This window comes from Alligator sinensis, unplaced genomic scaffold (genome assembly GCF_000455745.1).
Source record: "Alligator sinensis unplaced genomic scaffold, ASM45574v1 scaffold802_1, whole genome shotgun sequence".
Lineage (NCBI taxonomy): Eukaryota > Metazoa > Chordata > Crocodylia > Alligatoridae > Alligator > Alligator sinensis.
In genome coordinates, this window is record NW_005841918.1 from 3,227,032 (window position 1) to 3,254,062 (window position 27,031).

General features: G+C 43.6%; 1 protein-coding gene across 3 annotated transcripts in view; it reads right to left on the reverse strand.

Annotated features, from left to right (window-relative positions):
- GUCY1A2 (guanylate cyclase 1 soluble subunit alpha 2) overlaps positions 1–27,031 on the reverse strand; it is a 258,709-nt gene that overhangs the window by 101,117 nt on the left and 130,561 nt on the right. For all 3 annotated transcript variants that reach the window (XR_003092912.1, XM_025198249.1, XM_014517612.2), the window contains one exon: positions 6,022–6,165. Coding sequence is in view for 2 of the 3 variants with exons in the window: in XM_025198249.1 (XP_025054034.1) it covers positions 6,022–6,165 (144 nt within the window). In the remaining variant the exon portion in view is untranslated. The remainder of the gene's footprint in view (positions 1–6,021; positions 6,166–27,031) is intronic.

Consider the following 27,031-nt stretch of genomic DNA (forward strand, 5'->3'; position numbering starts at 1 on the left):
GTGGGATAGTTCCTATGACTAGAATATTGCCATAGATGGATATAACTTGTTCAGGAAGGAAAGGCAAGGGGGAAAAGGAGGAGGTGCTGCCATATGGTGTACACATGTTCTGAAGTAAAGCATGAAGTAGAAGGTAGGCCTGTTGAAAAGCTGTGAGTTATGGTCAGAGGGGACAGCAGTAGGGGGAATGTCACAGTGGATGTCTCCTGTAAACCACGAAACCAGAAGGAAGTGGATGAAGCCTTCTTTAAACAACTGATAGAAGTTTCCAAATAGCAGGACCTACTTTTCATGGGGAACTTTAATTACTGTGACACTTGCTGAGAGAGAAACACAGCAATGCACAAGCAGTCCAGCAAATTTTTGGAGAGTGTTGGAATAACTTTTTGGTAGGGAGGCCAACTAGGGGGAAGCTGTTCTCGACTTCCTGCTCAGAAATGGAGGATTTTGTTGAGAATGTGAAGATAGAAGGCAATTTGGGTGACACTAATATAAAATGATTGAGTTCACAATCCTAAGGGGAGGAAAGAAGAAGAAAATACAGACATTGGACTTCAGAAAAGGATGCTTTAACAAACTCATTGAACGGGGGTGCAGGATACCCCAGGAAGCAAGTCTGAGGGGAAAAAGTCTGTGAGAGCTGGTTGTACAAACTTAAGGGGTCTGTATTAAGGGTGCAGGAATAAGCTATCCCAAAGCAATTGAAGAATAAGAAGTGCAACAGAAGACTACTCTGGCTAGGCAGAAATCTCTTCATGGAGTTAAATCTCAAAAGGAATCCTACAAAAAGTGGAAATTTGGTCATAAAACTAGGGAAGAGTATAAAAGTATTGCACATGTGCCCAGGAAAAAAATAAGAAAGGCCACAGCATGATTTAAGATGCAACTGGCAGAGAACATCCAAGGCAATAAAAAGGGACTCTACAAGTATGACAAAAGTAAAAGGAAGACCAAAGAAACCATAAGTCCCTTATGAAATTCAGCAGACTATCTAGTTAAGAAGGCTGAAGTATTAATGCTTTTTTTTACTTCAGTCTTCACACATAGGGACAGCTATCAGATAAATGAGCAGAGTTAGGGAAGGAGTCAAACCACCTAAAGTAGTGGCAGAATAGGTTAGGGGTTACTTAGAGAAGCTAGATGCTTTCACATCAGCAGGGCTGGATAGGATGCACTCTAAGGTACTGAAGGAATTGGCTGAGGTTATTTCAGAGCCATTAGCTATCCTTTCTGAGAACTCATGGAGTTTGGGTGAGGCCCCAGTCCTGAAAAGGCAAACAGTGTCCTTCCCATCTTTAAGAAAGGGAAGAAGGAGGATATGGGGAATTACAGACCAGTCAGTCTGACCTTGATACCTGAAAAGAAAATGAAGCAAGTCCTCAAGAAGCACCTGGAGGAGAATAAGTTGATCAGGAACAGCCGGCATGGATTCACCAAGAGCAAGTCATGTCTGATCAAACTTATTTCCTTCTGCATATGGAGACAGGTTCTGTGGATGGAGTGAGAGCAGTGGATGTGATATACCGACTTCAGCAAGGCTTTGGACACTCTTCCCTGCAACTGTCTCATTAACAAGCTAAGGAAATACAGATTAGCTGAAAGTACTTTAAGTTCTATACATAACTGGTTGGATCATCGAGCTTAACAAGTAGTCATCAATAGCTCAATAGCTAGTTGAGAGGAGGCATCAAGTGGGGTTTCCCAGAGGTCTTTTCTGGGTCTGGTATTGTTTAATATCCTCATTAATGATTTGGACAATTTGTGGATGGCACCAAATAGGCTGGAGTTGCAGACACTCTAGAAGGTATCGGAATGATCTGGATAGACTGGTAAATTATTCAGATGAAATTCAGTAAGAACAAGAATAAGTACATAGTTCTGCACTTGGGATGGCATAATTTTATGCACAAATACAGACATGAGCGACTGATGCATACTGTGTCCAGTTTTGGGCCTCACCCCTCAAGAAGGATGTAGACAGATGAGAAAGAGTCCAGTGGAGAGTGTTTAGAGATAGAGACCTGAGACAAACGAGTTTTGAGGAAAGGCAGAGGCTTATTTAGTCTGGAGAAGCAAAGAGCAAGGGGTGGGGGAGGGTGTTGACAACAGCCTTCAAATACCTGAAGGGCAATTAGGCAGACAAGGTTCTTTGGGTAAATCTGATATCTTTTAGACCAACTCAAATAGTTGGAAAAAATCTTCTTTGCAAACTTTCAGGTACAAATACCCTTTGTCAGGCTGAAAAGCATCTGCAGCTGGTGTGCGCTCTTCCTGGATGGAATGAATACTAAAGAAGCCAGAGGCTGGTATGCAATTATAGAGAGGAAAGGCTGAAGGATCTAGGGCTATTTAGTCTGGAGAAGACTGAGGGAGGATTTTATAACTGTCTTAGTCTTCAGATAACTGAAGAGTGATTATAGAGAGGATGGGGGTGGGCTTTTCTCTGTGGTCACTGAGCACAAGACTAGAGGTAATGTTCTCAAGCTTCAGCAGAGGAAATTGAAATTTGAGGTTAGGAGCTTTCTGACTCTGAGGGTGTTCAGACATAGGACCAGGCTCCCTAGAGAAGTTAAGGAATCTCCATCCCTGGACATTTTCAAGATCAGGCTAGCCAGATACTTGGTTGGGATGGGTTAGTCAGGGACAAACCCATCTTGAGCAGGAGACTAGACTAGATGGCCAACACTACTTTCCTATGATCCTATTTTTTAAAGAGAAGATTATGCAATCAAAAAGAAACAAAAAAGGAAATCAACTATCTGATCTGAGGGACATATCATTGGGTGATGTGGCCATAGCTCCACTGATGTCAATGATGGCAAGAACTTACAACCAGATGATTTAACATAAGGAAGAAGGGCAAACATTTTTAACAGTGCAGGTTATTAATTATTGGAACAAACTACCAAGGGAGACAGTAGATTCCCCATTTCTTGATGCCTTCAGATCAAGTCTAGAGGCTTTTCTCCAATATATGCATTTGTCAACTACAAGATATTGGGTCTAGTGGCCTGTATTATCTAGGATGTCAAACTAGACAACCTAATGGTCCTCTCTACATAGCTAGGAACACAGCTATAATGAATTAATATTAGATGATTATCTTTCCTATTTTCTAAAGCTAAAGCAGGAGCCAGATATTTTAGAGATTAACAGAAATAGGACCTCATTTTTAGGTCCTAGATATGATAAAACTTCTCTTTTTTTTTAACTTAAAAGAACTTAGGCATACCATTTTATTATTTTTAACACTATTCTCTTTGGAAGCACTTTTCTTCTGCAGTCTTTTCAATGGCACTTTTTAAAGCCAGTTATTTTATCTATAAGGCACTTACTGTGAAATAATAATGATAGTAATATAAAAACAGCTAACATTTACTGGGACCCTCAGAGTCAATCACACACTTCAAAATGTTCCTATAATTGCAGCAATCAGTTAAAATAAATCCAATAGATATTAAGACTCTAGAAGACAAAGACAACTCTTTCTATGTGTTGTGGATTTGAAATGATTGGTGTATTAGATCCAGTTGATCTATTAATCTGTAAAAAACACAGTGTTTAAAAAGAGCATGAAAGGAATAACCAACTAAAAACATTCAGACATCAATGCCCAAAATGCTGACTTTTCAGAAGTGTGTAGTAAAAATGTGTTTGTCTAGGTTTCCTTTCTCATAATATCAGTACTAAGGATTGTCAAACATTTTAAATCAAAAGTGGCGTAGGCAAAAAAATAGGGTTTCAATTAAATCATATTTTTTGGGGAAAATCTACTTTGTGCTGATATTTATTATTCTTTATCAAAAAGCAAACAAAACAAAACAAAACCCCAAATACCTGAAATTTAAAAAATTTCATCCAAAAAAAAAAAAAAAAAAATATTTGTTTTGTTCTTTTGTGCAGCACCACAAACCGCACGCATTCCACATTAAACCACGCACAGTGCTGCTAATTTGCAGTGCCAAGGCAAAATTTGGTAGTGGGATTTCCCAGTAGTAAAATAAAACCCAGAAGAAAAAAGCAACACAAAGCACACCAAAGTGGTGTGCACCAAGACAAAGCAGAGACGAGGGAGCAGGCAGCCCAAGGCTGACTGGTACCACCTCTCTGTACAGCGTGGAACTTCTGCATTCAGGCACCCTGTGCCCCAGCCAGCCGCTCCCTGTCTGGCTGGGGTGCAGTGTGCCTCAACATGGGGGTGCAGGCAGCCTTAGGCTGCCTGCTTCCCCGTCTTGAGGCATACTGTGCCCCAGCCAGCTGCTCTGCGGTAGCCCCCATACTGAGGCACATGAAGATAGGGGAGCAGCCAGCCCAGGGTTGCCTTCTTCCCTGTCTCGAGGCATATTGTGCCCCAAGCAGCCAGGGGTTGGATGGCCGGGGCACAGCATGCTCCACAGGGCGCAGAGACAGGGGAGCAGACAGCTCTGGCCTGCCTGCTCTCCCCATCTCTATGTGCCACTCCCCAGCTGACTGGGGCACAGTGTGCCTCAGCACAGGGGCTGCCTGCTGGCTAGCCCCACACTGAGGCACTCTGTGCCCCAGCCAGCCCCCTCTGCAGCACATGGAGCAGAGGAACAATTTGTCCTGCTACAAAGTGCACGGGCAGGTGCATGCACTGTGGCACAAAGCAGTGGCACAAATTCATGCTGCTGCTATTTGTGCTGTTGCAAATGCATGCCCCTGATCATGTGGATGCAGCCAAAGTGACTTTTTAGATAAAGTATTGCAGTATTTCATGGAACTTGGCTGTCTCATGCTCAGTACTCAATTCTGCACACCCCAGCTATAGAAACCAGCAAAGCTAAACACCCTCCCCTGTCCAAGAAAAGGTAGTTCATCATGGGAGATTTAGTCAAACCAGAGGAAGTTGGAAACTCACGGTAACCAAATCTGTATTTCTCGTGAACCATTTCTGAACTATACTCTATTGACTTTTCACATTTCAGCTGTTTGCTTGATTGTTTTTTCCCTTAAAATGGTTTGGTATTTGAAAAATCTACCCCACCCCCAACCTCCCAAAAAACCCTGTGTTTTCTACAGAAAACAACCTTCATTTCCTGAGCAGGTCTAGCAAGTACATTTTTCCACATGCAATTCAGACAATGTGTAAAGCATCACTAGAGGGAAACAGGAGGGAAACAGGCAAAAGGGACTATCTACCAGTAAAAAATGTTTTTTGTTACATGGTTCTGGTTAAGTCATCTGTCCTGAAAACTATTTCCACTACCATAAGTTATGATTTGCCTTTGAAAACAAGAAATCTACATTATAGGAAAAACAATATAACCAGAAACACAGAGTAATAGTGAAAGAACATGAAAGAGAGAGAAAGAGACAGGGAGGACCCATAAAGATGCCACTGCAAAGCACTGAAGTACAGAGTTGCACACACATACATGTGAGAATATTCTTATTTCATATTGTGCATGGATATGGATTAAAGACTAGACATTCTGTAACAATAAGATTCTTGGCACTAAGCACGTGCAATAAAAACTTACATATCAGTGTCCCATTCATTCCCAGTTTAGACCAGATGTCCTTACTTCCACATCCCCATAATGAATCAATCAAGTCAACAAGTCTGAAGACTAGTTGGGCAGGGAAAAACAGAACCACTGCAGTGGAGTTAGGAATAGGCAGGAGAAGATGTATGTTTTTGGTCACCTCACTAGCCTGTGGTGCCAGAACCAAAAGAAGTATTAGAGGCTGAGTAGGGAAAAGCAGCAATGTGTGACAGCAAAAGTGGCACGGTCCATCAGCAGGCCTATATTAGGGGTAACAGCATTTTGGCAGCAGGAGGTGGGGATCATAAATTAACAGGTCTCTGTAATGACTGAGAAATATCAACAAAGTTAATATTCAGGAAAGACTCATTTTGACATTTAGAAACATCTGATTTACACTGCAACTTCTCATAAATGCGAAGAAAATTCTCTTGCATCACTGGGTGAATTCTACTTGACCTAACATACTTCTACGTACTAGTGGCTAGCTGGGAACACACAGCAATAAGGTTACCTTAATAGGGCTCCCATCTGGAGTAAGAACCTCTTCTGAAAGTTCCATCATCTTCAGAGCCATCAGGGCAATGGCTTTAGCATGGCTAAGGCTCTTTTTATGGAGCCCTGCTGCGACACAGTACGCATCACCTATTGTTTCCACCTGCAGTAATCAGACAAATCAAATGTAAAAGTATGATAATGAGCAGAAATCTGTACCATTAGTTATCTGCAATCAAAAAATGTTGCTTAAAAACATGTCAGCAAAACATCCATAAAATAAGCAATTAGAAAATGGAGTATAATTACGCGAGTTTGTAAACAGGCACAGTCAAAACCTGACATCTCATTGCATAGTTGTTTATCATCATTATAACTGGAGAAGATCATTAAACCTAGGACAGTGTACATTACCAAACTGAAAATGATAACATTATCCCACAGGAGAATCGGATTTTCTCTATTAGAACTAGACCAGAAACTATTTACAGCTAAGAACTGGTGCCACCGTATGTCATTCTGTTGTTTAGTGAGAGCTGTGCTACACATTTATGATGCATAATAATTATTTTCTCTATTATAAAAGTACATTAGAATGTGAGTTACAGGAGGATAAATGTTTCCATAAAAATGCATAGCTCATCACTCCTCATAAGTATATCACTCGTCTTTAGCCTGGGAAAATTCAAGATGGAACACTGCATTGCTTAGTTTTAATTTTTGTTTCAGACACTCTTATAGACTGCTGGCTCTTACCTGCCTTTCTTTCTGAGATCCTAAGAAGATATGGAAGGAACAGAAGCAACCCAGCTGAAACTTCTCTGGTGTTTTAACAGGAAATTCAGGCTCTCTCTACTGCACAAGCTACCTGAGCATAAGCACCTCAGAGCAATAAGTTCAGCAGACTGCTTCCTCTGCTCTCTTCCAATCATTTATGCTTGCTTTTCTTCATAGGCTAGTTACAGATGTTACACATAATCCAGACTAAGTGCTAAGAAATCCAACCAAACCCATAACTGTACAGAAGTCCATGGCACATAGACAGGACTAAAAATGGAACCTGGAATAGAATCACAGGATCACAGAAATTATGGGCTGGAAGGGACCTTGAAAGATCATCTAGTCCAGGGATGGGCAAAATGCAGCCCACCAGGCCATTCTATCTGGCCTACGAGGCCCCTAAAAAATTTAGAAAATTAATATTTATCTGCCCCTGGCTGCCTGTCATGAGGCCCTCAATGGCTTGCCAAAATTCAGTAAGCAGCCCTCCGCCCAAAATAATTGCTCACTCCTGATCTAGTCCAACCCCTCCTGCTCTGGACACGAATACTGCTGAGGTCAACTGATCCCAGCAAGGTGTCTGTCCAGTCTCCTCTTGAGGACTTCCAAGGTTGGAGACTACACCACCTCCTTGAGAAGTCTATTCTAGATTCTGGTCACCCTCATCATAAATAAGTTTTTCCTTACATCCAAGCTGAAATCATCCTCTAACAGTGTATGGCCATTGCTCCTTGTCCTCCCCTGGGGTGCCCTAGTGAACAGTTTTTCTACCAGCTCCCCATATTCACCCCTTACAGACTTATAGATAGCCACCAGGTCCCCCCCATCAGTCTTCTCTTCCCCAGACTGGACAGTCCCAGATCCCTTAGTCTTTCCCCATAAGGTTTGTCCTCCAGGCCCTTAATCATTCTCATGGCCCTTCTCTGGACCCTTTCAAAATTCTCCATGTCTGTTTTTGAAGCGCGGCACCCAGAAGAACTGGACACAGTACTCCAGCTGGGGTCTCACCAGCGCTGAGTAGAGAGGAAGTATCACTTCCTCAGCCCTCTTCATGATGCATCAGCTAATTCCAGTATGCTATTAGCTCTGTTGACTAATAGCACTGGTGGCTCATGTTCATCCTGTAATCAACCATAACCCTGAGGCCCCTTGCAGCCATCATGCTGGCCAAGACATTTCCTAACCTATATTCATGTTGCTGGTTACTTCTCCCCAGTCCTGAATCTGTGTGTATTCAAATGTATGTGAATAAAGTTAGTCCCATGCAATGAACCTCTGTACTACATCCCTTATCGAATCAAGTCAGGTCACAGACCGCTGGCATCCCAGGCTCATTTGCAGGAACCCACTAGCCCTGCACTTCACTGCTTCAGACAAGCACCTAGCCAGCCCTGTCCCCAGGCTGTCACAGAGTTGAGTCAGCAAAGCCTCTGTCCCCAGCCCCATCTCTTGTCTCCAGCCACCTGTCAGCCCCAGGCAAGAGAGAGGTGGGGGTAAGTGGGACTTTCAAGCTGCCAGGGGAGGCAGTGCCAGTGATGCATCTTGTATTCCCCAGCCTAGTTCCATTCCAGCCGTGAGACCAGTGCACTGGATCAGCTCTGGGAAGGGCTCAAAGGATTTACCCCCCTAGAGCCAGCACCAAATTCCCAGCTGAAGCCCCTTCCTCTGCAGCCGTGGGGCTCTGGTCCCTGTTGAGGGAGAAGGAGTGGGGGCATCCATGGTCATTTCCAGTGTGGGAGCTGAGCAAGTCCCCAACTCAAGTGCCAACTCCTTCTGGCTGGGCTGACTCGGCTTAGATGGGTCCATTTCTAGCATTATGTCATCAACAGCCTCACCACCTCCCCTCCTTTGACCTTGGAATCAATGGAACAAGAGACAAAACCCCAGCTGGGGCCAGGTGAGTGCTGCTCCCCACCAGCCACAGGTTCTGGGCAGCTGTTTTCCCCCTCCTGTTCTGCTCCTGGAGATGCTGTGGTGCATCTTGGGAGTCCCCAATTCCCTGCAGCATGTGGTGGCTGCCTAGAGAGTCCTAGAGAGTCATCTGGGGAGCGTGAAATAAGTGTGTGTGAGCATGCATGAGCCAGAGCCTTTCCTGGTGTCTTTTGCTGGCCCCTGGCACTGCAGCCTGGCTCTGCCCTCTAGACGTACCTGGCTGGGCACAGCTGCAGATCTACCTTTGTTTCTGCCAACCCACCCTCCCCAACCTCTCCCCTCCACATGTCTATGGCACCACTCTCTCTCAGCAGCTGCCAGCTTGCTCCCCACCAAGTGTCACAGCCGCAAGGGCGTGGCTGCCCCTCCCTCCACCTTCCCCAGGTACTGGAGTCCTACCACTGCAGGGGAAGGGGCTTCAGCTGAGAACTATGAATCTATGAAACTTGGCACTGGCTCTGGGAGTAGGGAGAAATTCTCCAAGCCCTTCCCAGAGCTAATCCAGCACATGGGTCCTGGGGCAGGGACAGAACTTGGACAGGGGAGGGACACTGTGTCCCGCTGACCCACAGCAAGACTGTGGGTGTGTTGCTGGCACCACCTTCTCCACAGCAGCTTGCGAGCCCCTCTCCCCCTCCATCTCTGTCCTGCCTGGGGTGGAGCTCCACACCCCCACCCCAGACAAAGCCCAGGGATCCCATTCCACCATGAATGGGGGTAGCCCCATGGAGCTGGAGTCCGACCTGGCTGCAGGGCAAGCATGCCTCCCTCCACTAGCTGCCTGCATCTGGCAGATGTCTGCGGCTGACAGATGATGTGGCAGTGGAGGGAGACAAGCTCAACAGACAGTCAATCAGTTGTGGCCCTACCACTCGGCTGCACTCAACAGTGTCCATCAGCCTGGGGAGACCACTGGGAGGCATGCAGGGGTGTACCCACTCTGCTGACCTCAGCCAGTTAAGGTAGCCTTCATGCCCCCCCACCACCAAAGGGCAAATGTGTGCTCTGTTTGCTCCCGAGCTAACCTAGGGTGCTTGGACTAAATCATATAACTTACATCGATTCCACCTTAGGCTTTTTGAATGTCTGTACCTAGAACTAGGAAGCCGTCTCTCCAGAGCAAGGGAAAGTAGCCATAAGTAAGGGAACCTTCTGGCTCTGGATAAAAGGCAGCCTAGGGTACCATGAACAAGCCCTACAGTTCTCCAGCTTTACTGATAGCACTGCAAAGTCTGTCTACACCCATGTCCAGCACAGCTTCTCTGAACAAATTCCTCACTGCACTGTGAAGAAAGCTTGGCCTTCAGGCACTAAAGTAGATTTCAACATTTATCTGCTCCTTCCCATCATACATCACAACCACAAGAATGATAGTAAATCCTTCTGCCAAGATCAGTGTAACAAGAACAAAGAGAGAACTGACTGTGGAGCTACCGTGAGGGCAGACAGCTGGTGTTTCTCTCCACAGGGCCTTTGCCCTTATTCGTAGATGTCCATGGGTGAGCAATCATGCTATTTTATTAGATTAACTGTTAATGTATTTCCATCATAAAAAAGATCATGGAGAGTGGGATGTGGGGAGGGGACACTACAAGCCAAATCTAAAAGAGTATTTAGGCACTTAACTCCTACATGGTTTCAACAGGAGTTAGGTATCCAATTACCTTTTTCAGTATGATTCCACATTTTAAAATTATCCAGAGCACAGACCTAGAGTGCCCATATGGATTTAAACTCTGCAGAGATTGGTAGAGCCTAGGTCAGGGACAGGCAAAGTCCAGCCTGCAGGCCAAATCAGGCTCACAGTAGACTCCATTTCCCAGCAGCCCCTGCCCATGTGGCTGAAAGCTGGTTTCCATGGAGACCCATGGAACAGCAGAGCCATGACAGCGCAGGTCCAGGGTTTCCATGGAGACCAGCCCCAGCAGCACTGTCAGGGTGTGTAGCAGGGTGGGGAGCTGCTCCAGGGCCAGGATCTTGTGGTCCAGAGCTAGGGCAGAGCTGCGATCTGCTGCCTGCACACCCCTGCCCAGGGCATGCGGGTAGTAGAACAGAGTTCTGCCAAAGCTCTGGACCATACTGTCACCAATGCAGGATCTCAACCCCAGAGTAGCTCCCCACCCAGCCATGTGCCCTGCCAGCACTGCTGGGGCTGGTCTCCATGGAAACCATGGCGCCATGCTGTCATGGCTCCACTGCTCCTGACCTCTCCATGGAAAGTGGCTGCAGTGATGTGGGCAGGGGATGCTGGGAAATGGAGTCTGGCCACCAGCCGGATCCACCATTTTGCCCACCCCAGCCTAGGTGGTGCTGCAGGAGTTGCTGCTGTGGTTGCCAAGGCTGACTCCTCTCTCTTCTCAGGTTTTACTATAGGACGATAAGAGGTAAGGACAGTGCCATGGCTTAAAACACAAATTCTGGATGGATGAGAAGAGAGAGTCATATGAGAGCACCACTTTAAGGAGATAACAAGGCCCAGTCCTAATTTGTTGTCAGGGACTTCCTAAATGCTGGAAACATAGAAAAGAAATGGGGGAAAGTTTTTTAAAAAGCTGCTGAAGAAGAGATTAATATAACTAGAATGAATGTAATTTAATAGAATTACTATAAAGGAGATGAGACTGGGCTTCCATACACAACAAGCATAGGCCCAAATTCTGCTTTCAGTTACACTGGTTTAACTTCAGTGACTCTTCTAAAGCCAATCAAATTATACTTCTGTCACCATGATCAATTTTTGGCCCATACATTATATTTTTTCCAGAAAAAGTGAGCAATAGCTATTTATTTAGTTAGGAGCTTCCCCTTTGGAACTTTGCATTGCTATGTAAATAAAATTAAGAACCAGAAAACATACATTCAATAAACAGAATGATTATGTCAGTGGTTCTCAACTATATTAAAAGCAAGGTACCCCTCATTAGACTCCAGACACCCCTCAGAAAATGCCAGATCTTGGTTTTCACTCATTTTTGACTACAGAAAAATAATAGAGCAAATTAATAGAATGTGAATCAGATCACCAGGATACGTGAAATTGCCAACCTTAAATACCCTTACCTTTCCCGTGTTCCTCTCATGTTAATGCTAAAAGGTGAAACCGCAAAGCAAACAGCACATTAAAACTGATTAAACTGACCTTATAGGCAGAGCTAGTGACTTTTACTGTGAAGGTTGCTTAACATTTTCCATTTTAAAGCCAAGCTTCCAGTTGCTTATATCTTTGCCAAATTTTAACCATTTGTGATAAAAAAGTTACATGCTGGGTATCTCCCCCTGACTCTCTAAATCAAAAATAATTCTATTCAGAAACCAAGGTGGACTGTGAATGAGTCAGAAGTTTGCAGTGGAGAAAGTTTCTTCTCTTCTGTTATCTTAGGCAGAGGACTGGGAACCAGGAACATGGGGTTCGCTTCCTAGCATAGGCCTAGATCTCCCTTCATGTTGAAAAGAAATATACTTCACAGATATTCAAGTAAAAGTCAAAGGAAATAGCAGGAGGGGAAGGAATTATCCAATAAAAGGCCCTGTTTGATGCTGAGCATAATACAACAACATGCAAAATGACTGTTGGGTAATCTTAATACTGGCACTTCCTAACATCTGAGTTTTTAACTTTGCAATATTAATATTATTTTAACACAGTTTTTGATAATGAGTAACTTATATAATTGTAAACAGACTGCATTTGTACTACAATGGCAGTGTTCAGCAGAGCCCTGTGTGAGTGCTCTCTATTTCACTTACAATTTCTTTCTCGCTCACTGCCACCCCCACACATTTCCTAAACAAGAGAGTAGCTAAATCCTCCACATATTTTTAAGTTCCTCAGATTCTTTTGGGTTGGGACACATCTCCAGCATATTTCATATATTTTTGTTTGAGCTCAAATATAAAATATATTAGAAGCAAATAATATCTTCAGAATCCTCTACTTCAGAATCTATTTTTTATTGGAAGTGAGACTTTAGTAACAATATTTCCCTACCACAGAAATCACTTACATATCAATGCATAGATTTTAAGGCCAGAAGGGATGATTATGATAATCTATTCTGATTTCCCACAGGACAAAAAGCTTCACCAAGTAATTTCTTCGTGAAGTCCATAGCTTCTGTTTGAACTAAAGAATATAGAATAGAAGGTTTGATTTGAAATCTTTAAATAACAAATTTTTTAATATCAATTATTGGCATAACATTTGTTTATTTCCAGTCCCCTTGAACTTCCCTCATATAAGTTTTATTAGAAAAATATATATTAATAATAGCGCTATGCTCCCTCATTATAGCACATTGCTATGATGACATAGCAGCCAAATATAACCATGCGCAGCCAGCTCAGCACAGTATGGGCTGTTACTATGCCATCTTTTAGTACTTCCAAATGGAAGAGAACTTCAGAGAACTTTTCAGCCTATCCTTTAATAGCATTGAGTGCCTATTTTAAAATTTTAACATTTAGTAGGCAAGGTTCTTTGGGTAAATCTATTATCTTCTATTAGACCAACTTAAATAGTTGGAAAAATTCTTCTTTGCGAACTTTTGGGTATAAAACCCTTCATCAGGCTGAGGAAGCATCTGCAGCTGGTGTGTGCTCTTCCTGGATGGAATGAATAGTAAAGAAGCCAGAGGCTGGTATGCATGCAAGACAGGCAGTCAGTAAAGATGTAAATTAAGGACTCAGTGGGTGAGACAGTCTGGAGGGGGTGGGAGGAGAGGAATGAATGTAGCTGGTAAATAGTGGAGAGGTACTTGAGGAGTCAGATGTTGGGCAGGTTATAATGTGTCATAAATCCAATGTCTATACTTAGTCTATGATTTTTTGTATCTATTAGGTTGATGAAGTGAAGTTCATAGGCTCGTCTGTGAAAGGTGTTTTGCAGATTCCCTTTGAGGATTAGAACTGAGAGACTGGAGAGAGAGTGGTTTTCTTGTGACAAATGTGCCCCCACAGGTAATTGGGTATTCTTGTCTTTGATAGATTTCCAGTATGCATTCATTCTGGTGCGCAGTTGTTGTTTGTTCTCTGCATACCAGAATGAACGCACACTGGAAATCTGTCAAAGACTATTAATTCCATCCAAGAAGAGCACACACCAACTGCAGATGCTTCCCCAGCCTGACAAAGGTTATTTATACCTGAAAGCTTGCAAAGAAGAATTTTTCCAACTATTTCAGTTGGTCTAATAACAGATATGAGATTTACCCAAAGAACCTTGTCTGAGTATGTCCTTAGACCAAACCTGCTACAACCTATACCCCTGGAACATTTAGTTGATACATGTGTAGTGCTTAGTTACCGTGTTACCAATGTAACAGGGAAATACAACATCTTGATTCTTGTAAATAGACAACAGAAAATAATTACTGAATTCTTCTGATATGTGTATACTAAACTTAACCTTTCTGATTAGAAATACTTCACTCACCTTTAGCTTCCCTTATGAATAATCTCACTCCTAACTGTTGATTTATCCCATTTACTATTGAGTTTACTAGTATTTCCATTATTTGGCAGGTCCTGTGGAGGGTTAGCAGAATTTAGCATCTAATAATAGCTCAATCTACAAATAATTTAGGACTGAATATCTGCATTAATTAATCACTGAGAAAATCAGAACAGTTCTTTCATTGCAAAAAACTCAGAAAGACCAATAACAGGTCAGAATGTTTTAACACTATGGATTCTTATTTGAAAGCTCTGGGGTTATTTCATAAATCTTGTTTGTACACCTAACAGTACTACCATTGCAGGGCATCCTGCTGCACCCTTGAAAAGATTTCAAGGCACCACAGGGTGCTGTCGGCACTCTGGTTGAGAATCATTGAGTTAGACTTCAATTATTTTCCTAATCTGATACAATGCTGGCACACTGGTGCCAACTCAGAAGGGAGTGTACAATGTACTGATGTAGCTACACTGCTTCCTCATGAAGAGATGAATTAAGGAACTGAATCTGTGAAAGTAATAAAGGAACTAGTGTCACACTTCACTTCTCAGGTTTGTTCACAGAAGAAGGGGGAAAAGAGCATCTTGTATGTTGAAACAACACGAAGTTAAGTTGTGAATATTTTCTTCTTACACTTGGGAATCCTGATATTCTTAGAAATCTAGCTAGAACTATTTTTTTTTTTCAAAGTGCTACTGTGAAATAAACATCAAAACATCTAAGCCCAAGGATCAGTCCTTTGGCTTGTCTGATGTGAGAATCCTGCAACAATCAAACAAATCAAAATCCCCAGAAAGAAGCAGCTGCAGGAGGAAACTGGTTGCTGCTGTGCCCTTCCTCTCAGCAGGTTCCCTGAAAATCCTAACAAAATATGGATTGAAACTCTTACACAGCTGAGCACTTGTCACTTTTTTATTTAAGCAGAGTGAATAAGCACATGTGGGGTTTTTTCTTAAAATGCCTTTAAATTACACCCACATCCAAAGAGGAGCAATAACTTCTTTGCTTAATATTAAAGAGAACTAATTGCAATACAAAATTGGTCATCTGCCAATTCAGAAATCTCTTCTTTTGTCTTCTGGGAGAAAACCTACACTTTTCAGGTTTTCCTGTGAAGATGCTCTGACTCCTTAATAAATCACCTTGTACTATATCCCTGATGGTCCAATGGGTAACATGACATGTTCAGTTAGTTTCAAAATAACCTCAAAACTTATTCTAAATACTCTATTTTGTAAAAATTCAGAATCAAGCAAAAAGTGGCTTATCTTCACTACAGAGTTAACTTGAGTTATAAAACAGGACACATGCACAGACAGAAACCTTACCACATATGTAGCGGTGATTTTAACTCAATTTGAGTTCCCTGTCAGGGCAAGAAATAAAGATCAAGTTAGCACAACTCACCAGCTGCTAAGACAACAAGCCTTTAATGTGGACCCAGACCAGGTCAACCTAAATGTTACTGGTCTACGACTCTCTTCCCACAATTCTCTCACACGTCCAAAAATTATAAAAAAGTTCTTCATAAGTCACTGAAAAAGGATTCACAGAACTGTTCAGTTTGCTGCAGCACAAAGAACCATGAAATATGCCCCCAGAAGTACTCTTAGCACCATGTAGTCTCAAGTACATCATCAGTTTGGACACAGCAGTTTGGGTGGTTGTCACTTTCTCTAAAACTAGGGTATCACAAGAGGAGTAATCTGACCGTAGATAGCTTGAGCTAACTGCAGTAAAAAGAAACTAAGGGCCATGTCACATGAGACACTTAATACATGTTAAATGCACTGCACTTACATACTCAAGCAGTAAAAAGTTCTAAGCGCACTTTTATTGTAGCAAACTTCGGACTTTTTCTGCAAACTGTATCTCCAGATCATATTAAGTAAAACATGTTCGGCTACCATCAATCTATAATACAAGCAATTTGCAGTCCTCCAGCATCCCAGGATGCTCTCTCTGCTCCCTGTCCCACTCCAAGAGCCAGTCTATCCACCTGCCCAAGCTCTATTGCCCAGGGCTAATACTGAAATCCAGGTGACACCCCCACCTGTCCTAGGGGTGTGTGACTCTAGCCCACAAAGCATCAACCCCAAGCAACCATCGAAAACCTCAAGGTTCTCTAAGGACTTTGATGGAACACTCTGGTGCAAACAGCAAAAACTTAGCATCATGAATTAAACCAGAGCATGTCCTCATCAGATGCCTGCAGAAGGGCCATGAACTGGACTTGTGATAAGGTGCTGTACCTCGTTGTGATATGAAGCAAGAAGAGAAACATCACCACCACTACCAAGGATAGAAAGCAGAAGTGGCAAAACCAGGTAGTCTACTGGCACACCATGGGCCAAATGGTGGCTCAGGAGGACCAGTGAGACTCACAGCAAATCCACACTAAAATCAAGCGCATGAAGTTTGTGGTGGGGATGTCAACAAGGTCTCAGGTTCTGTGAGGCCTATGCTCCCTTATCACAAGGAGCTGTTGAGTATAAAACAAAAACAATTATGGAGTCCCTTCTCTGCCCCCTGCTACTGAAATGGTCCTGGAAGAGGATAAAAATGCCTCCTCAGTGGATGTGCCCCCTTCCCAGACCCTGACACTGACTCAGACTCAACACACGTAAGACAGGGACAGCTCAAATGAGTTCCTCGTTGAGCAGGTGCAAACAGACAACTCAGCACCAACTGCTGGTAAGTTTCAGCAACTCCACAGGAAAGGGTGACTAGTGGAGTGATTCAAGGCTCTGGGGGTGGCTCATGGCTTGGGGTTGACTTGCTCTGGAGGTAGTGTATGGCTTCAACAGTAATAATGGTTCAGTGAGAGCAATACTGAGATCTAGGCCCTCCTCAACCAGAAGAGAAAGGCTCATTCTGCTTGGCAGGATGACACCTCATCTCAGCAGCCCTCCAGCTGAAGCTCAAAGGAGCTCCTCAAAGCTGAAGGCATAGGAGGATCCAGGAAATCTAAAATTAGTGGTGGCAAGTTAAATCCAAAGAGATCCAGCTCTATACTGACAAACATATCATACATAGCTTCTTTCTAGGCAACAAAAGCTAGCTATGGCCCTGTTTCCCACTGTCCTACTTACCTACAATCACAGGATGACTCAATGCTTCTCAAAGATAATGAACCTATCCAAGCTAGATAGAAAGAGCACTTTGAAGCACTCCTGAAATGCGGTGTCCACTGTGGCAAATACCACCATCAAATCCATCCTCCAATACCCTGAAAAGGGGTCCCTCACCAACCTTCCTATCGTAAAAGTCATCTGGCATGCCATCAAGGAAACCAAAAATAACAAGGCTACTGGACCAGATGGCATACCTGCTGAAATCTAAAGGCTAGTGGTAAGAAACCGGTACTGAGACTCCACCAATTTATTCTATGCATTTGAAATAACAAAGATGGCCCATGGGGACCTGAGGAATGCCAACATCATGACGATCTTTAAGAAAGAAGATAAGTCTAAGTGTGGGAACTACTGACGTAGTGCCCTCCTTTCCACAGCAGGGAAAATCCTTGCATAAGATCTGGTGTACAAGTCCCTCCTTTGGGAAATTGCTTCAGCATGTCTTTATTCATTGTGAATTATGGAAAGACACCAAGATCCAGGCCTACAACTCAGTCAACATTCCCACTCCCTTCTACAGATGTGAAATGGGGGAGGCCTGCTGTTGTCATGTCAAGAGCCTGGAGAGATATCACCAACAATGCCTCCGGAAAATCCCACACATCAAATGGGAAGACCACTGTACCAAGACAGCATCCTTGCTGAAGCCAATGTTACCAACATTGAGTTGATGATCCTCAAGCATCAATATCACTAGGCTGGACATTGCATGTGGATGCCCAACTCTCAACTCCCAAAACAAGTGCCCTGCTCCCAACTTAGTTATGGCCCGAAATCTCATGGTAGCAAGAGGAAATGCTATAAGGACACATTGATGGTATACCTCAAGAAAACAGATACTGATGTCAAGACTTGGGAGGAACTGGCTGCTGACCAACTCAAGTGGTACTGTAACCTCAGCCAAGGGGCTACCTATTTCAAGGTAAATTGTCTGACTCTTGAAACAGAGAAGAAAGAGCAGAGAAAAGAAAAGGAAAGAAATCCTGACCTACAGTCTACCCTCCCCTGCAGAAAGACCTGCAACTTCTGCAGATGCGTTTGTGGCTAAAGGATTGGATTCTTAAGTCACCTCAAGACCCATCAATGAACTATGGCAGAGATAAGCCGCAAATCAATGGACTGCTGAAAATGATGGCTTACAGATGACTCCCGCTCACTCTGAGTGTTGCTTGTGGCTTGAGGAAGTGCATAAGTGCAAAAGTGGCATTCAGTGCAGAATGTCCTCATGCATGGGATTCACCAAAAAGGAGGGGCTGTTGTGTTTTTCTCATTGCAGAGGACATGAGAGTTGGTGGCGCACACATCTTTGAACTATAGCACTTGTACATAGGCCACTGGCTCAGTTAAGGCTTGATGCACCAATTAAGACGCTCAATGGCTGGGCTTAGTTAAGGGTTAATGAGGCACATGAAGCAATCAGTGATCTGCTTGCCCCACCTCCATGCCACCCTGTCTAGCAATAGTAGCTCACAGCCCAAACTCCCTCCCTCTCTGGATGTCCCATGCACACTGCAGTACTTTAGTCAGTTTCAGGGGGCCACATTCAAACTGGTCTATGGATATCAGTTACCACCACTTGAATTAGACATGTCAATACGTAGGGCAGGGGCAGGCAAAATACAGTCCACAGGCAGGTGCCTACCAATGAACTATATCCAGCTGAGCCCCACTCACTCTCACAGGGGCTCCAACCTTGCCCATGGAAAGGCCCTGACTCCAGCTCAACAGGTAGGGAAATGGTGGTGGCAAATGCAGAAGGGCAGCAGGGGGTGGGGGCTGTGCACAATGGGGGAGGAGATTTTGCAGGGGGGGTCCCACATGCACACCCCACCATACACATGCACCCACATGCTCCTCCACCCCACATATACCTACACCCACACCCAAGACCCGCACAAACCCCATACCCACCCACCCACACCCCCCACACCTATCCACTCCCCACACACCCACAAACTCCACACATACATAACACACACACACACACACCCCCTCCCCCATATACACCCCCCCACACTCCCCGACAAACCCTATACCCACCTCCACCCCCCACAATATACAAAAGTAAGACTTTATCTTGAGCTATTGTGCAATCACCTCTACATACACCACACACACACACACAAATCAGGACAAAAATATATTTTGAAATAAAATTTAACTATGTTATTGTAGATGTTTGATTTTTAGTATATAATTTATTTTTGTTTCTTTTAGTTCCAAGACTGGCAAATCCCTTGCCAAAAGAAGTACTTCTAGAGACCAAGCTGCTAAGAACTTGTCAGCAGAGTTTTACACCTCAGGACTATCAGGTCCTAGGCCTAGCAAGGGAATAAGAGAGTGTACTGAAATTGACCCTCCAGACCCATGCATTTCTCTGGTCCATCACAGTCATGCAAGACCTTCAAAGACAAAGTGGCTACCACTGTGGAGGAGTATGCCATGACAGTGAGGAAACAGGCACCTGTAGTTGCCTATTCTCCCACACCCAACCAGAAGCAATGACACCAGCCTCAGGCTAAGCCAGGCTGTGATGGAAATTGGCCACCTCCCACCTGTTCCCTCCCACCCTTCCAGATGGTTAGTGGTAGTAAGGGGAGGCTCACCAAGAATGCTGTGTGCATGCCTCTCCATACTCCAGCCACCCTGGCTGGCCAGAAGCTTGCACCCATCTGCATGGTGGATGCCAAGCAGGGAGTGGAGGTTTGAGTGGCAGGCCTGCCAAACACCATGGCAGGGGCAGCCCTCAGGTAATGCAGAATGCCACCACTCTCCAAGTGCCTGAAGGCCAGCAGCAGGAAGCAGTGCACAAAAAGCTACCTGAACTTCAATAATGAGACAGGAGGATGGATCCTGGCACTATTTGACCCTAACCAGCTCCAGCAATGCAGAGTCAGACCTGCCCATGGAGACGTGATTATCAAATTCCCTGGAGCCATCTGACTCAGACTGCTTCCATGCCACAGCTGTCCCCAGAACCCACCCAGAGAGAGACCTATAGATAAGGGATTTGTGTGGACTCTAAGCCACTCCGTTTAGTGTAGTTGCATATTTAGTGCAGCTTGCATAGTTAATTTGAAGAAATAAAACTTGCAGAGTTATAAAATTTGTCCCTTGTGTGCTACCTGTCCACACCTCAGCTTGAGTCACTCACAACCATAACCCAACTAGTAGTCCATGCCTTTCCCCCTCCCAGCCAGCCCTTACAAACTCCCAATGCAGGACCCTGGCTCACATATGAGTCTTCAGTGCTCCCATTCCTTGCTCTCCCCCTCCATTCTCACCCCCCAGGTCCCTCAGCAGGGGATTAAGATGTTTACTAAGATATTTATTAATAATCTGGATGCTTGTATAGAAGGTTTCTTGAGTAAGTTTGCAGGTGACATGAAATTGGAAAACACTACAAACACATTGGAAGAGTCTACTGCAATTCAGAAGGACCTCAATAGATTGGAAAGCTGGGCTTCAGCTAACAGAATGAAGTTCAATGAGGACAAATGCATGGCACTTGTCCTCGGGAGGAATAATCAAAAACAAAAATATAAAATGTGGGGTACCTGGCTGGATGGCAGCATGACAGAAAAGGTCTTGGTAGGTCACAGTTTCAATATGAATCTGCAATGTGATGCAGCCACACAAAAAACAAATGCAGTTCCCACAAGTCAGCCCTGAGATACAGGACCTGCTGGCCTATGACCAGTTCATCAGCAATGCCTTCAGTGGGGAGAAGTGGGTCTACCTTCAGTTGGGGAGCCCCATAGCCTGGATGATGCCATAAAGATAGCCACTGAGATGGAAGTGATGAAAAAACTGGAGACCCTAGATATCCAAGTGGCCAAGGGATGCATGTGCCTGCTAGGGAGAAGTCAGAAACACATGCTCCAACCCCGGAGTCATCAGCCTTACAAATGGTGATGGAAACACTGAGTTATTCATAGATATTTAGGGCTGGAAGGGACCTCATGAGATCACTGGGTCTAGCCCCCCTGCTCTGGGCAGGAAAGACTGCTGGGGTCAAACAAGAGAGAGATCTGAGGTGAACTGGACCAGCTCAACAAGAGTACAGAAACCCAATCCCAGAGCAGGCATGCAAGGGGAGATACTCCTAGACCACAGCAACTGGGGTGTCTTCAGGAAAATGCTGATGGATGCTGGCACTGTGGCAACTATGATCAGTTCCAGAGGGTTTGCATGCAAACCTGTATCTCTTTTTCAGTATAGTTGTAGAAGAGAAATTTGAAGAAAATGTGTCAGAAGGTACCATACAGAGAAAGCTGTGCTATCATATTCAGTTAGGTACAGGCACTTTTGTAAGATACACAATCTTAAACAGTTTTATTTCACTTCAGCACCATTTTAGACCTGTAATATATAGAGGGAGATGCACTATATTTAGCTGAAGGGAAGTTTATTATTAAACTGTTTATTATAATTTCTGAACACTTCTAATTTCTGAACAATCTGGCAATAGTTTGAAACTGCTACTCTAGATGCTGGGAGTGACTGTATGATATCTCGTTACATTATTGAAATAATGAGAAACAGTAAATGCAATATTTGTTTCCTGTTAAAAAATCCAATTGTAAAAATGTAGATATAAACAGCACAGGAGGAGGTGATGGTTTAGAAGGAAAAATGTTGCTTAGCATACTTGACATTTACTGTCCTTTCTTGTTTCTCAATGTGAAATATACAACTCTGGCCACTGTTAGCCTAAAAGAGGTTTTTGCTCCTTGTATTATTGCAGTACTATCCCCTACTTCTAGGTGTTCTGACTGTATATGGTCTAACTTTAGTCTTCTCAAAAGGAAATATACACAAATATTATCTATGCTTTCACTTCTCAAATGTACCTGCCTTTCAATTGTATTATACACCCTGTTCCTTTTCCTGACATTAACCTTGTATAGGTGCCCAATGAGACCAAATAATCTTTTACTGCACCAATTGTATAGTTGGGAGAGACAGTTGGTCCAGTAAAAAATACCAACTATGAAAATCCTTGCCTCTTGCATATCTCCTGGACCAGTACAGCTAAAACATCACTCTAACACTATTTCAGATATGGCCATTATGGGTTTCTTAGGCCCCTGCTGCATGTTACATATATTATGCATTTAACTGGCTAATTGCATAATAAATGTAGGCTGGCCACACATGCAAAGGAAATATCACACCATAAAAATGACTTTCCAGATATAAAAAGATCCAACCAGTTAGTGCTTGAAAATGTGGAACAACTCTATAGATAGCTTCTATCCAGCTTTAATCTGAACATGTAGCAGGGCCCTTATACTTTTCTCTGACATCTCATGCTCATTATTGTCACAGACAAGATACTGAACTAAATGGACTGGTATGCTGATCCAAGATGAAAACTCCTACAATTATCCAAACCTTAATTATATGATACTCCCTTTTCCCCATTAATTACATTGGTAATTCCCTAAATTATCTGAAACCTCAATTATCCAAACTTATTTTATGTCTCTTCTGACATTTGGATAATTGAGGTTATGCTGTATTCATTGAAACTTTCCCCTTGTAATTTATCTTTCAATATCAAAAAGAAAGATCCACTAAACCAACCACTTTGAAAGAGTTAAAGCTGAAAAACTCCCATGTTCTCTGGTTTTCTAATTATTTGGCCTACAAACTACTTAAAAAGATAGTTTTAAAAAGAACTAGCAAAGTTTTATATTTACATAACTTTGATCATCGTGATACTATGAACATTTCCTTAAAAACAAAAATCTGTAAAAATCTATGTACTGTGATCTATTCTATGATAAACTCATTGTCTGACTATCTGAAGTCACAGTTATCCAAATTATTCTATGCCTCTAATACTGCAACTGCTCTGCTTCCGTGCTAATCACACTGTTGGACAGCATTTAACCCTATGCCATCCTTTTAACTTTTAAATTTTTTTAGTGGTTACCAGTAAAAATGCTACCTCCGTCTCCTCTGAAGAGGAGATTCTTGTTTATTTTTGTTGTCTCATCTCAGAGATTAAAAATTGGTTTGGATAAAGGACACAAAGGAAAGGACCTCAAAACACTCATTTTTACTTCAAGCAAAATGGTGAGTGCTTTCAATAAGCATAAAGTTGTACTTAGCACCTTTCACAATCAAATGACATTTTGTATTGCCTTGTGAAAGTCTAGACCTGAACTAATTTGTAAAATACAACAAAGGACTATATTGTGAGGCAGCATTACACCTTGGGCTCAATGGCCATGGGAAGTATTTCAATTTGGGGTGGTGTCATCTCCAGGAAACAAATGACAATACAAGATAGCTTCATTTTAGACAATACTTCAGAAATGAAATAATAGAACAAAAAGTGTAAAAATAAAGCAGATAGGAAGATGGTGCAGATGAGGAGAAAAATTAGAAGACATAAGTGAAGAAGAAAGAGTGAAGACTGAAGTGTAGTTCCCTGCTGTTACTGAGAACACTTTCAGGAAACCTTCTGAGTTACAATGATCCCCTGGAACAAGCAGAAGTTCACTGTTGGTTGCAGCAGGAGGGGAATCTCATTGCTGGCTGCCAGCCTGCAACCAGTTTGTAGGCCCAGAGGGGCTGTAAGAGCCCCTCTTCCCTGAAAAGCTGCAAAGTTCTCAGAATGGGAAGGGGGAAAGGGAGCTCATTCCAGGGATTCCCCAGCTAGCTCTGGAGGGTGATGTGGTTGAATTGGAGGCCCCCCACCTCGGGGGATCTCCAATCCACCCACCCCACCCTCCAGCAGGGACTGAAAAACACCCCAGACCGAACTCCCTCTCCTCCCTTTTCCCTGCTCCCATTCTGAAAACAGCGACAGGCTGGGAGGCAGCACAGACAGAAGTTACAGCAGATGAGCTGTTTTGAAACATCTTTATCTGATCCCTCCTGCAATTAGGGTTCAGATTTTCACCCGATCAGCCATTTTTTAAGCTGTTTGCAGCTGTGCACCTTATTTGGTCATGACTATAGACTGCTTTCTGTGTCGAGATGAGGAAAAAATTATTACTTTGGTATGCGCCGAAAAAGATGCGTGTGTAAAGGGACAAAGACATGAAGAGAACATTGAGGACCAATAAGATCTTTGAAGAACTATGAAGAAAAAGCATTCGAAGTTTAAGAAGCTAGGAAGGAAATCTTCAATCAGACCAGGAATCAGAGTTGTTTAAGGATAATCTGATGAAGTCACATTCTGTGTATCACGGTGTCTTGGAATAACTAACTCCTCTAGAGAAGCGACCAGCCTGAAAGGCTGGCCTTGCATCCCCAAGCCTGAGGCAGTGTACCTGATGCACCTGCCCCAGAGCCATTGACCTTAGAAGCTACTCCTAGGATTTCCAGGATCCTGCCGCAGAGCCAGGAATCTAGATCTCTAGAGCCCTGGCCAGATTTAGGGTTTCCAGGGCTGCCAAGCTTCCAGAGTAGCTGGCTCCTCAGTCTGCAGGAGTCAATCTGCCTGGGGATTTACCATATTCAGAAATCTAGAAGACCCAAGATCCCATGACAGAAGAATGGGAAGTGCAATAGGGCATCAGCCCAGCTAGATAGTAATCTTCAATGAGCTAAAACTCAAAAGAATCCTAACAAAAAGTAGAAACTTGTATTAGAAAAAAACAAGAGTATCAATGGGTGTGCAGGGATAAAATTAGGAAGTCCAAGGCATGATTTGAAATGTACCTAGCAAGGGACATAAAAAGCAATAAAATGGATTCTACAAGTATCTCAAAAGTAAGAGAAACAAAGAAACTGTACAGTTCTTACAGAATGCAGAAGGCAATCTTGTGGCAAATGATGCAGAGAAGGCTTGGTAAATTAATGTATTTTTCAATTCCATCTTCGTGGATAGAAGCATCTACCAAACGGTGAATGCAGTTGAGAGCAAAGACAGGGAAGGAGACAAACAGCTTAAGGAGTAACAGAACAGGTTAAGGATTACATAGAGAAGCAAGATGCTTTCACGTGGGCAGGGCTGGATGCAGTGCACTCTAGGGTACTAAAGGAATTGACTGAGGTAATTTCAGAGCCATTGGCTATCCTTTTTGAGAACGTGTGCAAGTCATGTGCAGTCTCAGATGATAGGAACAGGGCAAATATAGTGTTCATTTTTAAAAAATATAAAAGTGATACTACAGAGATAATACTCCAGAAATTATGCAAGAGGCAAGGAATTCAGTCCAGTTTTGGGCCCCACACTTCAAGAAGGATGCAGACAGATTGGAAAGGGTCCAACTTGGATTAACACAAATTATTAAATCCCTGGGAAGCATGTGATCTTGATAAATCATGCTGGAAGTGCCCCCCACAGCAACTCCTTTAATGTTTTTCATTTTATTGCTTGTCACCCCCTGCCCCCACCCCCCCTACTTAACAGTGTGGCCCCATTGGCCGGGCCAGTTGCCACAGTTTTAAATATGCTGCGGTTTTCACTTCCCAGAAATCAGCAGCAAACAGCCCGGCTGGCAGGGCCCCTCCACCAATCACGGGGGCAAGCAGTGAAATGAAAAACATTAAAGGAACCACTGTGGAGGGCACTTCTGGTGTGATTTAGGGAGATCCTGAATTATGGGGAAACGCTGAAAGAACTAGAGCTATTTAATTTGGAAAACACTGAAGGTCGGTTTAATAACACTCTTCAAATACTTGAAGCGCAATTATAGAGAGGATGAAGATCTTCTTTCATCAGAACTTTCTGGCTGAAGGTGATCAAGTGTTGGAACGGGCTACCTAGCAAAGTTGTGGAAACTCCATCCCTGGAAAATTTTCAAGAGCACATTGGATAGACACTTGCCTGAGATGGTTTTTTGTCAGACTTAACTGACTTTGAGTAGGGGACTGGACTAGGTGACCTTCCAGCCCTACTTTCCTATGATTCTATGATCCCTGGCCACTGGCAAGGCAAAAAGGTAGATCTCCCTTAACCTGCAAATCCTGAGGACCTGTCTCTGAGGCTGCTCATCAGACAAACTGCCAAAGAGTAGGTGAACAATCTGACAGGAAACCTGCTTCTGTTCCATCAGCAAATTTGTCAAAATTGACAAGCATCTGCTAAATGTTTCATTTTTGATGTGCCTGAATCTTCTAGATGCATCTTCCAGCTCTACGAGAAAATTTGAATCAGTTCTATTATCTTAACAATCCTAGTCACGAAGATGCCCCAATTTCAAATGTCCCCAAAATCTTTGGATAATTTAGGGTGGACTACAAAGTTATGTAGTCTCAGTAACAAAGCAAAGATCACTCAGATTTGTCAACCAAAATATTCAGAGCAAGTAAAAATACATTCCAGAGGCATATGGGTGAAACCAGGATTTGGGAAGGAGGGTGTTGGGTATCCACCCACACTGCAGGCTCCCTCCCAATCTAGTGGTGCAGGCAGACTGCACTGTGGGAGTCTCTTGGGACTTTTTTAAGTTCCCAAAGCAGGTACGCATCCCCACCTTCCCACTGTGTTCAGAGGCATGTCCTCTCCCCCCCCCCGCCCCCCCCCCCCCCCCTCCCCTTCCATCTTCTTCTTCTCCAGTTGCTGCTGCTTTCCCAATGTCCTGGGTTCAGGGGAGGTTTCAGAGCTGCTTCTGTCCACTCCAACCACTCCACTCCAGCTGCATGAGGGCTATGCTTAGCTGGGAACAGTGTCAGCAGCAATGGGGAAGGGGTGGGTTCCCCCACATTGCCCAATCCCCTTTGAAGCAGGCACAGGAAGCTGCTGCCAATGTCACTGCCCTGGGTGA